Here is a 14,396-nt window from a genome sequence, read left to right on the forward strand (position 1 = left end):
TTATTGTTATTTAACTTTGTATTCGAATTTCAAAATAAACAAAAAATTTTTCACAATTAATTGACGTTTAAATTGTTTTGAAACAATATTTAGACAAATCGATGTCATTCCTTCATAAATATTATCCTTAATCTTTTTTTGTGATGGGTGATTTTACTCTAAAATTACTTAAAAATAGAAAAAGCGATTCTGCACAAATGCGTTTTGTCCATGTTGCACATGAGTCAGTGAAAGAAAACAAATAGTGAGCTGACATCCTCTTAAGAAAAATTAATTTTATTTATATTATTGCATTGTACGTTTTGATTAATAAGACAGACTAGAAATAATGATTGATGTATATGTGGAAGATAATTGTGTCTCCTGTATGTACTATGTAATAACAGCATTATTATGAAATAATTCACAATTGAAAAATTTGTAAATTAAACAATATATTAACAATAAATATTTTTATATTTTAGGTCGTGTTGATCACAATTTTACTATACTACTATGAAATTGTTAATTCAAATCGTAAACAAGCTACAAGATGTATTTGCTGTGATTGGTGAGCATAAAATTGAATTACCTCAGATTGTTGTCGTCGGATCTCAGAGTTCGGGAAAAAGCTCAGTCCTGGAAAGTTTGGTCGGTAAATCTTTTTTACCTCTAGGTACGGGTATTGTAACTCGTGCTCCACTTATACTGCAAATGATTAGGTATTCCAAAGCAGACCTAGAGGACATGATAAAATTAACAAATAATCATAATATTAAATGTTGGGCAACTTTTCTTCATAAACCTAGTAAAATTTATGATAATTTTAATGAAGTAAGATATGAAATAGAAAATCGGACCAATGTTCTGGCTGGTGCTAACAAAGGCATTACCCATGAGCCAATTGTACTTAAAATTTTTACTCCTTCATATGATCTTACATTTGTAGATTTGCCTGGTATTACAAAAGTACACGTTGGCAATAAATCTGAATATACCAACAAACAAATACAAGAGCTCATATTAAAATATGTGCAACAGCCAAATTCAATAATTTTAGCTGTCGTAACTGCAAATACAGATCTGAGTACATCGGAAAGTTTAAAAATTGCTAGAAAAATGGATCCAGAAGGTGTAAGGACAATAGCCGTGGTGACTAAACTAGATCTCATTGACAAAGGTACAATTCAAGATACTACTAATCTACTCTGTGGTCATAAAATTCCTGTGAAACTGGGCATAATTGGAGTGGTCAACAGAAGCCAGAAAGATATTATCAACAATAAATTGATGAAAGAAACGGTAAAAAGTGAAAAAGAATTTTTGAGATTAAACTACCCTAATATCTACAAAAATCATGGTAACAAAGAGTTAGCTAAAAAAATACAAGGTATTTTGGTAAGACATATTAAAGAAACTTATCCAATATTGCTAAAAAAATTAAACGACTCAAAAATAAGACTACAAAATGAGTTAAGAACATTAAAAACACCTGACAGCAAGGTATCATTTGTACTAGGCTTATTTAAAGATATATACAAGTCATATTGTGATACCATACAGGGAAATAGAAAAGATGTTTCCGATAAAATAGTCATGGGTGGTGCTGGAATTGCACAAATAATCAATGAAGAATATTTAGAAAAAGTGAATAATATTGATCCTTTACTTGACTTATCTGAAGAACAGATAAGAATTATTTTACTGAACACAGCCGGAATTACCAAAAGTTCATTCATTAATCTAAAAGCCTTGGAAAATATGATAGGCAGACAGCTGAGTAATCTGATTGCACCATCCTTGTCCTCTGTAGATTTTGTACGTGTGGAGATGCTGAAAATGTATGATTCAATTGATGAAAACATTTTGCAAATATTAAAAAGATATCCAAAGATAAATTCTGATGTAAGTATGATATGAAATATTTATAATATTGGTGTAGGATCTAAACAGAGAATAGTTGATAATCTGTGGAGGGTTTCATTCTTATATTGCTTTGAATAACATATTATTAATTTATAACCATTTTCAATTTTCATTTTTTCTTGAAACATAAATTTGTATTTTTGTATTTTGACTAAAAAGTGAAAAGTGAAAATTTCTTATTGTCATAATTTTAATACTTTTCTTAAATTAAAAATATATTGAAAAACATATAAAATAAATAAATATTTCACTCCTTTTTTACGTTCCATCCCATCTCACATATTTACGGGGGGATATAAGGGATGGATAACCTTTTTTTTTTTACTAATTTGCAATTTATGTTCAGATGAGTATTTCTATAAAATGGAAAAAAAACATTCAGAGTAGCTACTTGGCAATATTTAAAACTTAAAACAACAAGTAACGTCAATAACTGTTATAACAATTAATTCTAATCAAATAACAATGGGATATTATTCTGAATGCTTAAACTATTTATTATGTACAATTAATATAATATAATAATGCTCGTTATGGTTTAGAACATTGGTTCTTAACGGGGGCGGTACCGCCCCCTTGGGGGCATTTCAGTCTCTCCGGGGGGTGATAGTTTTGAAGGGGGCGGTGAGTGTGTTTTTCTGACAAAATTAACAGGCTTAATTTTAACTAGTTTTCACTTTAATTAATAATGTTATAATATACTGATGAATAAATAAATATATAGGTATGTTTATATATTACATATATATATTTATAAGAAGAAAATTTGATTTTGCATGAAGCGTTAGCAATTAGTTATTACGATAAAGGGGGCGCTGAACTAAAATAGGTTAAGAACCACTGGTTTAGAAGATCAACTTCAGCATTTTGATTTTAAACTTATTACAATTACTGTTGTAAATTATCTGCTGTGATAGTGGGACGCAGTGGCGTGGCGAATGGTAATTTCAGAGGCAATTGCTTCTGAGATTTTTCTTAAATAAAGGGATGGGTGGTAGCTGGTGGGTCCCCTAGAAAATATAGTATGATATTCTTAATAGGTAGTCAATAACGATCTGAAATATAATTAGTTATATTACATTAATACATTATTATGAATTAATACTTGGGATATTTGTAACTTGCCTCTGGAAAATTTTTAGTTTGCCACGCCACTGGTGGGACGTATATGTCAGGCACTGATTTTCTTTCAATTTCAGTTTAATATACCTATTAAATATTAAGTAATATCAGTTAATAGCTTAATACTATAAAATAAATATATATTATTATACTGATCTTATAAAATAATGTAAATTTCTGTACCTAGTCAACAGTTATCTATTCCTACTTTAAAGCATATGTTTATTTTATATTTTTATCTGTCACAACTTATAAATTAGAAGTGTCTAATAGTTATATTTTTAAACTGTTATACCATAGCATATGAATGAATAGTGTTTAATAGACATAAGATTTAAAATGGTAAATATTTATTGCTGTATAATATTATAAACAATATAATGAAAAATAATGTTTTAAGGCTACAAAATTATACTTGTGATAGACATTTTAAATTTCTTTTTCCACCTTAGGTACTACATTTTGTTAAATATTGTTCAATGTATTCTGTTTTAAGAATTAGTATTTGCATACTCTTTTTCCTCTTATACATTCACTGTTTTCAATTCAATCCTCACTATTTGTTATAAATTCCACAACTCATCAACTGCCGTGTATGGCATCAAATAATTAATTATTTAAGGCTGTTGAAAGCAAACCATTTTTAAGGAGTCGGATTTAGGCAATATTCTATATCCTGTGAGTGTTGTATGATTGTGTATTTGTGTGTGTAGTTACTAGTGACTAATCATTAGTGTGTATAAGTTCCCCAAATGCTTTATGTAATTAAAGATAAACTACAGCTAAGATTCTGTGTAATCCTTAACATACATACGCGCAGTCACACATAGTGATTTTGCTATAAAAAAAGTTTAAACATGATAGTCCCAAAAAGTGGAGGAAAAGTTCACTCAGTACCAAAAGCCTGATTTTAATTTTGAAAACATATTTGAATTCCTTATTCTCTGATATTGTATAGTTTAATTAGTACCTACCGAATTCATTTTTTTTTTTCAAAATTATACTCCTGAAAGTATATTTATTTTTTCATCCGTTTATTGGTCTAAAATTTATATACACAAAAAAACAACCCACTTTCAACAGCCTTAAGGGCGTTGCATGCAGATATTTGCTGTCTTTGTCGAACACACGTGTAACATAGGAATATCGACCTAAGCCCCTGACAAAAATTAGGGTACTTTTAGTTGTTCTATTTAAAAAATGTAAAGATGTTTGAATTGGTATACAAGTTTACTTTTAGTCTAAGTACTTTTTCAATTGTAGCAATATTTTGATGAGAATAAATATTTTAAATTTTATAAAAAATAAAAAAAAATGTTTTTATAAATTTATTAAAAAATATTATTAAAAATATGTTTTGACCGATGCAAAGTAAACTTGTATACCAATTCAAACATTTTTACATTTTTTAAATAGAAATTGAGACAAAGGCACCAAATCGCCGCATGCAATGCCCTTAAGAAATTACCGAAAAAACTGATAAAAAATGGTTAAATTATTCAATATACTGTAATAACTACAATATTTTAACACATGTTTAATAATAATAATAAATTGTAATACATAAAATTTTTTTTGAATAATTATTTATATTTGATTTCAGGTAAGAAATGTCCTTAATACAATGTTGGATGAAAAACTTATAAATTTGAAAGAATCTATAATATCTCACATTGAGACTTACCAGACATGTTTGAATATGACCAACCCATTGTTTTTGTTAAAATTAGTCCGCTCATCTATAGTTGAGTGCAATACAGCGGATGGTAATGATGGTACATTTGATGATAATGGTACATTTGATGATAATGGTACATTTGATGATGTTCTTACGATATCTGATAATCAAAATAAGGATAATGAAGAAAGTGATGAAGAAAAAGAAGAAGAAGAAGAAGAAGAAAATAAAATACAAAAGTTTAAACTACTGTTATCTGGGTTAAATGACTCAGACCAAACTGTTAAAAGTTCAAAACAAGTTAAGATACATAAACGCTTAACTTATTGTTATTTTGAATTTATCAGAGAAATCTTAGGGGACTATGTACCAAAGAGAATACAACATAAAATGGTGAATTTAGTTTTGGATGATTTTGAACATAACTTGAGTGAAAAAGTTTTTACACCTTACGTATTGAACCAGTCGTTTGATGAAGTATTAGTTGAAGAAGATGGAATTGTTGAACATCGTATAAAAGTTGAGCAATTATTAGATGCGGTAAATAAAGCATTACAAAATATGATAGATATTCAATGTTTTTGATTAATATTTAAAAAATACAATTAACTATATATTATATGATTTTTTATTAATGTGTAATTATGCTAATTCGTTGCACGATATTTAAGAGCATAAAAATTAATTTTATATTTTATTATACTATTAGGTATTATAATATGAAACAAAATAATTTTGTATTGGTTTATTATTTTTTCAAGTCGTTTAGTTTCAATTAATACTATTTTGCTGTTTTTTTGTTATGCATTTTAATATAATTTTCTCTAATACATTTTATAATGTTAAACAAGTTTTATTATTCTTTTTGTTATGAATAAAAATTATAAAAGGGAAGTCAATATTTTTACTTTTATTGGTTTTAAAATATGTTATGTATTATACATAATATTATTTTTATTTATTGTTGGATGAAAAAAAAAAATTTTAATTTAGGTACTACGTTGATATTTAAAAATAAAATGTGGGGAAATGGGTGGCAATCTGCTGTATAGTAGGTTACAAAAGGGTCGCTGCAATGGATGGTGTTAAATTTGAATTCAATGATATACTTAACATTATAATTATTGTATAAGAAAAACGATTCTGAGGGAAGACAGTCAGTCAGCCTATGATATTACTTAGTATATTTGATGATATTATTGTAAATAAAATAATAAATTTCCAATACTAAGATATAAAAGTTGAACATTTTATACATTTTAGATTCTGAGTGGAACGATGAATGTATTGATTTTACAATGATGTGTGTTTTTTTTTTATTTTTTTATTTTTTCTGTGTCTGTCATCACCTTTTAGAACAGTAAAAGTGCTTGGATTTCAAAAGCGCCGTGAAAAACAAAAGAAAAATTAAGGAAAAACGGGCATTTTTACGCAAAATCTGTTTTCGGGAAAATTGATTTTGGTTTTTGGTGTAACTTTAAAACGAATGACTGTAGATACATGCAATTTTCACTGGTTGTTTAAATTTCCATTTTCTATACATGATACGATTTTCAAAATATTTTGATTTGTTTTGAGCTGTTTACGGACAATTTCAGTTTCCAATTTAATTAGTTTTTATTTCTATGAATGTCAATAAAACTTTATTTGTTAAATAAAAATACTTGAAAATTTAATACAAGGCTCCTACTATATTGTTACAATGACATTAGAAAAATATTAAAAATCCTTAATCACAGTTTTTTTTTATTAGCATTTAAAGTTCAAAAATTGACAAAATATGTAAAAATCACGAAAATTAGCAAATTATTTTGAGTTCATAATTCGTAAAAATTTTTCTTTTTAGAACCAAGATTTTAAAATGTAACACAAGATTCCTTATAGGATAATCTACCTTTATAAAAAAAAAATGTCTATAAGAAACTAAAATTAAATTTTTATGAGCGTTTGAAATTCATATTTTTAAAACATTTGATATTCACTCGATTTCTTACGTAACGATTTTCTTATTTTGTTGTAATTAAAAAACGAGTGACTGTAGAAACTTGAAAATTTCACTGAATGTTTATATTAGAATTTTCTATATACGATAAAATTTTGAAAATAATTTGACTCTTTTTGAGCTGTTTACGGACATTGAAAGTTTTCAGTTTTTTTAGTTTTTTTTTTCTATAAATATCAATAAAGTTTTATCTATTGGACCAAAAAATATAAAAAATTAATACAAGACTCCTGATACATTGTTACAATAGCAGTTGTAAAATATTATAAATACATAGGCACAATTATTTTTTATAAGCATTTGAAGTTAAATTTTGGCAAAATGTATCAAATTTAAAATTGAATAATTATTTTGTAGTTAAAAATTTATAAAATGTTCAACTTTTATATCTAAGGATTGAAAACTTAAAACAAGATTCCGTGTAAGTAGTTTATTCTGTTACCAAAAAATCTAAAAAGTACATAAGAACAGTTTTATAGTAATATTATATTATATACATATTTTTATAGTAATTTTAATTTCAAATTTGGACGAAATTACATATTAAAAAACCTGGAATAACTATTTTAGTTATTTTGTTGTGATTGTAATGATTGTATAATATTATTTGTGGGTACTTGAAACTTCTAAAGTATACTATTATATATCTATGATAGTACCACGGTTTGTTGTTGATGTATAACGCGTTACCTAATGGATATTGTGATATGATTAATTTGATAATTATTAATAATACTATAGATAAGTATACCAATAATATGTATGTCTAATATCTAGACTGACAAACCGTCTCCTCTCAGAATCGTTTTTCTTATACAGTGATATTATATCATTGAATTCAAATTTAATACTATCCATTATACAGTGACCCACTTGTAATCTACTGTACTGCAGAGCGACATCCACTTACCCACCTTTTTTTTTTTTTAACTACAAAATAATTATTAGATTTTAAATTTGATAAATTTTGACAAAATTCGAACTTAAAATGCTTATAAAAAAAAATTAATATTTTTTCCCTGCTATTGTAACCATATATCAGGAACTTTGTATAAAATTTTCACGTTTTTTACCTAACAAATAATATTTTATTGACAATTGTAGAAAAATATCCAAAAACATTTAAAATTGACTGTCCATAAACAACCAAAAAAACACCTCAAACATTTTATGGTAGGTATATGAAAATGAAAATATAAACATTCAGTCAAATTTTCATGCATCTCCAGTGGATCGTTTTTTGATTCACAACAAAATAAGAAAATCGCTACATGAGAAATCGGGTTAATATCAAATGTTGTAAAAGTATGAACTTCAAACGTTCATAAAAATTAAATTTATCCTTCCTGTTGACATTTTTTTTTTTTGATTAAGGTAGACAAACTTATGAGTAATCTTGTATTACATTTTCAAATCATAGATTTAAAAAGAACAATTTCTATGAATTTCTAACTCAAAATAATTTGATAATTTTCGTGTTTTTTCCCTATTTTGTCAAAATTTGAACTTTTAATGCTTATAAAGAAAACTGTAACTAAGGATTTTTAATATTTTTTAACCTGATTTTAACAATATAATAGGATCTTTGTTTTACATTTTCAAGCTTTTTTACCCGACAAATAAAGTTTTATTGACATTCATAGAAAAAAACCTAACGAAGTTGGAAACTGAGTATATCCGTAAACAGCTCAAAACAAGTCAAAATATGTATTTACGATCATTTGTTTTAGAGTTGCATGAAAGCCAAAATCGATTTTGTCAAAAACCGATTTTACGTAAAAATTTCCGTTTTTCCTTAATTTTTATTTTGTTTTTCCGGGCGCTTTTTAAAACTATTGGGAATTTTGACCTCCCAAAAGTACCAACTAGATTCATTTTCGCTTGGGTATAACATATAGGTACATACCAGTATAATAGGTACCTAGCTTTATCACTTTTTACACTTATGATTATTTCATATTTGTAATACATACCTACATAATAAATGGCTTAGTCACGATATACAATACGCAATATTACTAATACTAAATTAGATTAATTCTAAGCTATAATTCAATCATATACCTACAGAGTGATTTGCTAAGCATGCACAACTCCATTTTTCTATTTAACAATGAATTTATTGAAATTCTGATTTTTGGAATTTTTAAATAATATATTCAAAGATAATTTTTTCAAATTTTTGATATTTTTTGCTTCTTAAGGAGTGTTCAAACTTCTGTTTTTTAAACGAGAACCCATTTTTTACTGTAAATTATTTAGTGGATATATTTTTTTTGATGTTGATCTATTTAATTCAAAATTTGAATGAGTAGTTCCTTAGCTATTAAAATGTTTGTACTCGTATTTATTATACTTGGGCCATTTTTACAAATTATTTATGTTGAATGTTAATGACTAAAATTTTAAAATTACATATTAAATTATTATCATTATTTTTACAAAATGAAATATAGAACATAATATTTTATATCATAAAATAGCATTAACATAAATGTAAGCATAAGCTTTTTACATTTTGTTATTATTAAAATAAACAATTTACAAATATTCAGCGGATTGATAGTCGGCGCCCAGCGGTATCAATATGTAAAAAAGTTCAGCGGAGTTGACGGCGGCGGCGCCATCGATATACTCCCCGTTGTACCTACCTATTGACTCATACAGCTTATTTTGTTCTCTTTGTACCGACATTTCTTGAAACGTTGTTTTAAGTACCTATATAATTAAATCTTGTACATATTTATTATTCTGTTAGTTTGTTCCTACATTGGTTAGTCATTGAGTTAATTTCTTTATATAATTGATCGCGTCTTTTGTCGTAGTTTTGTAATGGAGCATAAGTAACCATTTGCCATTGTGCCCCTATAATTCTTACATCTCCAAATTTTTAGTAGAAAATGCTTGTTTGATTGTCAAACTCTTCGATTGCATACGATAGTTGTGCTCTTGTGCCATGGTAATTATCGATAACCTACATTTAATAACGCTTGCAATTATAGAACTTTTATCATAATATAATTGTATAAACTCCGACATAATTGTTACCATAATACCATCTGTAAAAGTTATATTGTATTCCTTATAGGAACATTCAATTTACATAATATGATAAACAACCCAGCAGAATCAACAACGAGAGATGACACCACCATTGATACAGTATTTTCAAGATATTTGGAAAAAAATGCATCGCAAACATATGTATCATATTTCAATTATCACAGGCCTATAATTTCGATTATTGAATATGGTTAATATAATAGTAATAAATAGCAATAATAATAATTTTCATTTTTATTTATATTTCACAATTAGGTACTTATTAATATTTACTTTTATTTTGAATAATTCCACTAAAATGTAGTTGTAATCTATAATATATTTTGGAAAAAGAAACTTCGTTTCTACCGGATGTCTCATGACAGCACTCACTTTTTTTTTTATTTCTAAAATTTACAACATTTTTTTTTACCTACATAATATTTTTTTACACATTTTTAATGCTTATTTAAGCGTTTATATGAATGTTTATAAGAGAATATTATTCCGCGTATAATAACCATTTTTAGAACTATAAGTTATGAGCCCGGCTAATGAGCTCAGCTTATTCCCAATAATTTTACCGAAATTCCGTGCTTATTGCGTAATGCATACTATCATGCGTCTAGCCACGTAGGTAACACTTTGCGTTTAGTTATGATTTCGAATATAATATTATTATTTTGAACTTATTTTTTATGAAGTACGTACCTGGTACCTAATTAACTGTATTGATCGATTGGATGATTTTATTGCATTCACTATGAACGCATTGACTACATGCCCGTTTTAAGGGGTTAGGTATAGGCAACTTTAACGAATTTCTCGTGTAAAATTATAATTTAAGGTGACTTCGTGAGTCTTATAAGGGGCAATATTTAGGCAATATATAATTACATCTTCACCGCTCATATTGTGTTAGTCATAAAAAATAAATAGTGTAATTGTGGTTGTATACCTATGGGTGGTACAACTGGGCTATCTACGTGAATATAAGTAAAATATATGTCTGAGGACGAAATGTCTGAAATAAAAAATGTTTGTCGTAAAATTGTCCAAAATTAACTACTGTCTTTGGCAAAATCGTTTAGTATCAAAAATAGGATAAACATACAGAAGAAATAAATTATTTTATACATATTAATAACTAAAAGTGTATTTAAAACATTGATTTATGTTTTAAAAAATAAACAATAAATATATATATTTTTTTAATTGTCTTTATTATTATATTTAAAATAAAATCTATGGTTTTTATAAAAAAAAAAGGTGGGTAAGTGGATGTCACTCTGATATACAGTAGGTTACTGAAAAGAATGGTGTTTAATTTGATTCAATGATATAAAATCATTGTACCTATACGAAAAACGATTCTGAGCGAAGACGGTCTGTCAACCTATACCTAATATTACTATGTAGGAATATTTTATGAAGTAATTGTGATTAAAGTAATTAATTTTAGCATTAAGGATTAGTAGGTATCTAGTATCTACTACAGTAGGTTAAATTCATTCTTGCCAAAAAATTACACGTGAAAATGTCATATTGTGTGTATAAAATATGATAATATACTCACAAAGATTCATATAGGTATCCACGAATCCACGAATAATATTATTTAAATTACAACAAGACAACTAAAATCATTATTTTTGGTTTGAATATGAAATTTGGTCCAAATTTGTATTTAAAATGTCTGTAAAAAATAACTGTGGCTATATTATATTATTTACAGTATGAACTCTTTACAAGAATCTTTGTTTTAAATTATCAATCCTTAGCATACAAATTTAACATTTTATAATTTTTTATTACAATAATTGATTGTTTTCGAGATTTTGATCAATTTTGTCAAGATTAGAACTTCAAATTCTTATAAAGAAAAGTAAGAGTACTGACGTTGTAAATCGAAACATTATTTCGACTACTTACCTATCGTGGAAATAGACACAAAAAATTAAAATAAAACATTACATAATTGTAAAATCAAATCATTTATAGCTCCACTCAGAATCTAGAAAAGTCAGATAATTCACATTTCATATATTATTTAAAATGTATAAAGTTAATTTTAAAATTTAAAATTTCCTTGTAAATCAACATGTATTTATTTATTTCTTATGAATGTTATCCAATTTCTCTTTGACCTAATTTAACTAATTAATAAAATTAATAAACTAATTTATATTCCTTTTTTATTCCATTTTGGGTACTTACATTTTTTTGATTTTGGACATTTTTTATATTGGACAATTTTAGTATGTAAAATACATAGAGATAATTTCAAACAATTTCATCACTGACATTCTTGACTTTTCGAAATCTCAAAAGTTCACACTGACAAAGAAAAATGTGCACCGGCCACCTAAGATTTTATATAGATTAGGTAATGTTCCATGTTCAACCGTACTATTTATGTAAATATACGAAGATATTATTTTTCAAATAATGTTTTTGAAAAGAAAAAAAAAAAATTGTGTTAATTTGTGTAATGTAATTAATTAATATACATCATCTTTGCTATAAGCCTATAACTGTATATGTACATCTTCAATATTTATATTATGAAACACTAAAGACTAAACAGAATAATAAGGACATATAGGAGAATTTACAATTTTGGTGCCCTAGGTACACACATTTTGGGGCTGCTTTTTTCTCAGTTTTCTTTTACTCATTGTCACAAAAAACTTTTAAGCCCCCTCTTATTAGAAAATTTACTTTTTCTCTCCGTTATACGTGATACCCCAAAATGTATATTTTTTCACTTATTGTACTTATGCTTCCACTAGTTTATAGAACACTTTAATTTTACCATTTATTACCTACTAATAAAAAAGTCAACCTTAATAATTAAATAATACAAATTTTAGCCATTTTTTTCTAAATTGTACAAATGAGAATATTGAATATAATAAAATACATTATATTATATACATGTATAGAAATGTAAAATATATAATATGAAATGATACAGGTTATCACTTATCAGTTATCAATAATATAATTTCTCAACAAATCCAATGAAATAAAAAAAAATTTGAAAAAAATTTTAACTGTAGCGATGGCGCCCATTTGAAGGACTCAGAATTTGGCCCCCGGGGAAATTACCCCTTGTCGCCCCCCTAAATACGCCACTGTGAATACCAAAGAAAATATTATTATTTTTTAGTTGTGGGCATATAGATAGTGTAGGACTGCAGACTGCAGTAGGTATTTAAATACTAGTGTTTGTGCAGATTCAATTTTGATTAGGTACTTAGTTAATATCTTATTATTATAATTGATTAAACTGTACCTATGGTGCTATAAAAACAAAAGAAAAATAGAAAATAATATAACTTTAATGGATTTCCAATTGGGCCGGTCAACCATAAAAAATATAAATTACAGAAAATGAAAAAATAAACATTTAAAGAAAATGTCAAGTATTTATGATTATTACTTATTTGTTTTTGAATTACAACAAAATATAAAAATCGTTTGATGAGAATTCTTTAATATTTGGCTGAAAATCCTATGTCAAAAAAATTTAAAGTTCAAATACTCATAAAAAATAGTTTGCACATTTTTATGATTTTATTCTAATACTTCAGACACTACAGACACAAAAATGATTGTGGAATAACGCTCAACTTTTTTTTGAATTTCCATTAACAACAACTTATGAGAAACCTATTACATTTTCAAGTATTTTGACCAAACAAATAATGTTTAGGTAAATTAGGGAAAAAAAACTGAAAAAATTCCAACATTTTTCATATCATATTTTTCATATTTAAATTTTAAGGAAAATGATAATATAGAATTTTTTATACCAGTATCTTTTCTGGTGGAAAGTGAATCTAGTTGGAAATTAGGGGGGGGGGGGGGGTCAAAAGTAAAAAATTCCTAGTTTTTTTTAACTTTTAACAAAAAAAAAAGTTTACAAAAAGCAAATTAATTTTTATGAGCGTTTGAAGTTCAAATTTGTTAGACGATTTATCATGGAACGATTTTCATATTTTGTTGTAATTCAAAAGTGTATGACCAAAGATACTTGAAATTTTCACCAAATGTTTATTATTAAAATATTATCATTTTTTATACCTACAATTTTTTTCTACAAATATTGATAAAAAAAATGCTGTTTCAGATAGCTTGAAAATGTTTTACAAGCGGTTCCTCATAAGTTGATAAAATAGTAGTTCATAAATATTAAAATACGTAGACTCAATTTTTTTTTTATAAGCATTTTAAAGTTCAAATGTTGACAGATTTCATCAAACCACGAATATTTACAAATTATTTTGTAGTTAAATAAATATATAAAATGTATAAAATATTAGATTTTAGATTTTGAGTGGAACGATGAATGTATTGATTTTACAATGATGTGTGTTTTTTTATTTTTTTATTTTTTTATTTTTTTTTTTTTTTTTTTTTTTTTTTTTTTGTGTCTGTGTACACGATAAGTAGTCGAAATAATGCTACGATTTTCAACTTCAGTATCTTGTTCGATCAGAAAGTGAATATCGTTGGTGCATTGGGGAGGTCAAAATTTAAATTTCCCAGTGGTTTTCAAAAGCGCCGGGAAAAACAAAAGAAAAATTAAGGAAAAACGGAGAATTTTTACGCAAAATCGATTTTTCACAAAATTGAATTTGG

At 26.2% G+C, this 14,396-nt stretch overlaps 1 protein-coding gene across 1 annotated transcript in view; it reads left to right on the top strand.

Moving 5' to 3' along the window:
* LOC100169013 (dynamin-1-like protein) overlaps positions 1-5,324 on the top strand; it is an 8,333-nt gene extending 3,009 nt beyond the window's left edge. The window contains exons 2-3 of the mRNA XM_016801175.2: positions 465-1,884; positions 4,631-5,324. Of these exons, the coding sequence (XP_016656664.1) occupies positions 496-1,884; positions 4,631-5,290 (2,049 nt within the window). The 5' untranslated portion in view covers positions 465-495 and the 3' untranslated portion in view covers positions 5,291-5,324. The remainder of the gene's footprint in view (positions 1-464; positions 1,885-4,630) is intronic.
* The last annotated feature ends 9,072 nt before the right edge of the window (positions 5,325-14,396 follow it).

The sequence above is a fragment of the Acyrthosiphon pisum genome, chromosome X (assembly GCF_005508785.2).
Source record: "Acyrthosiphon pisum isolate AL4f chromosome X, pea_aphid_22Mar2018_4r6ur, whole genome shotgun sequence".
NCBI lineage: Eukaryota > Metazoa > Arthropoda > Insecta > Hemiptera > Aphididae > Acyrthosiphon > Acyrthosiphon pisum.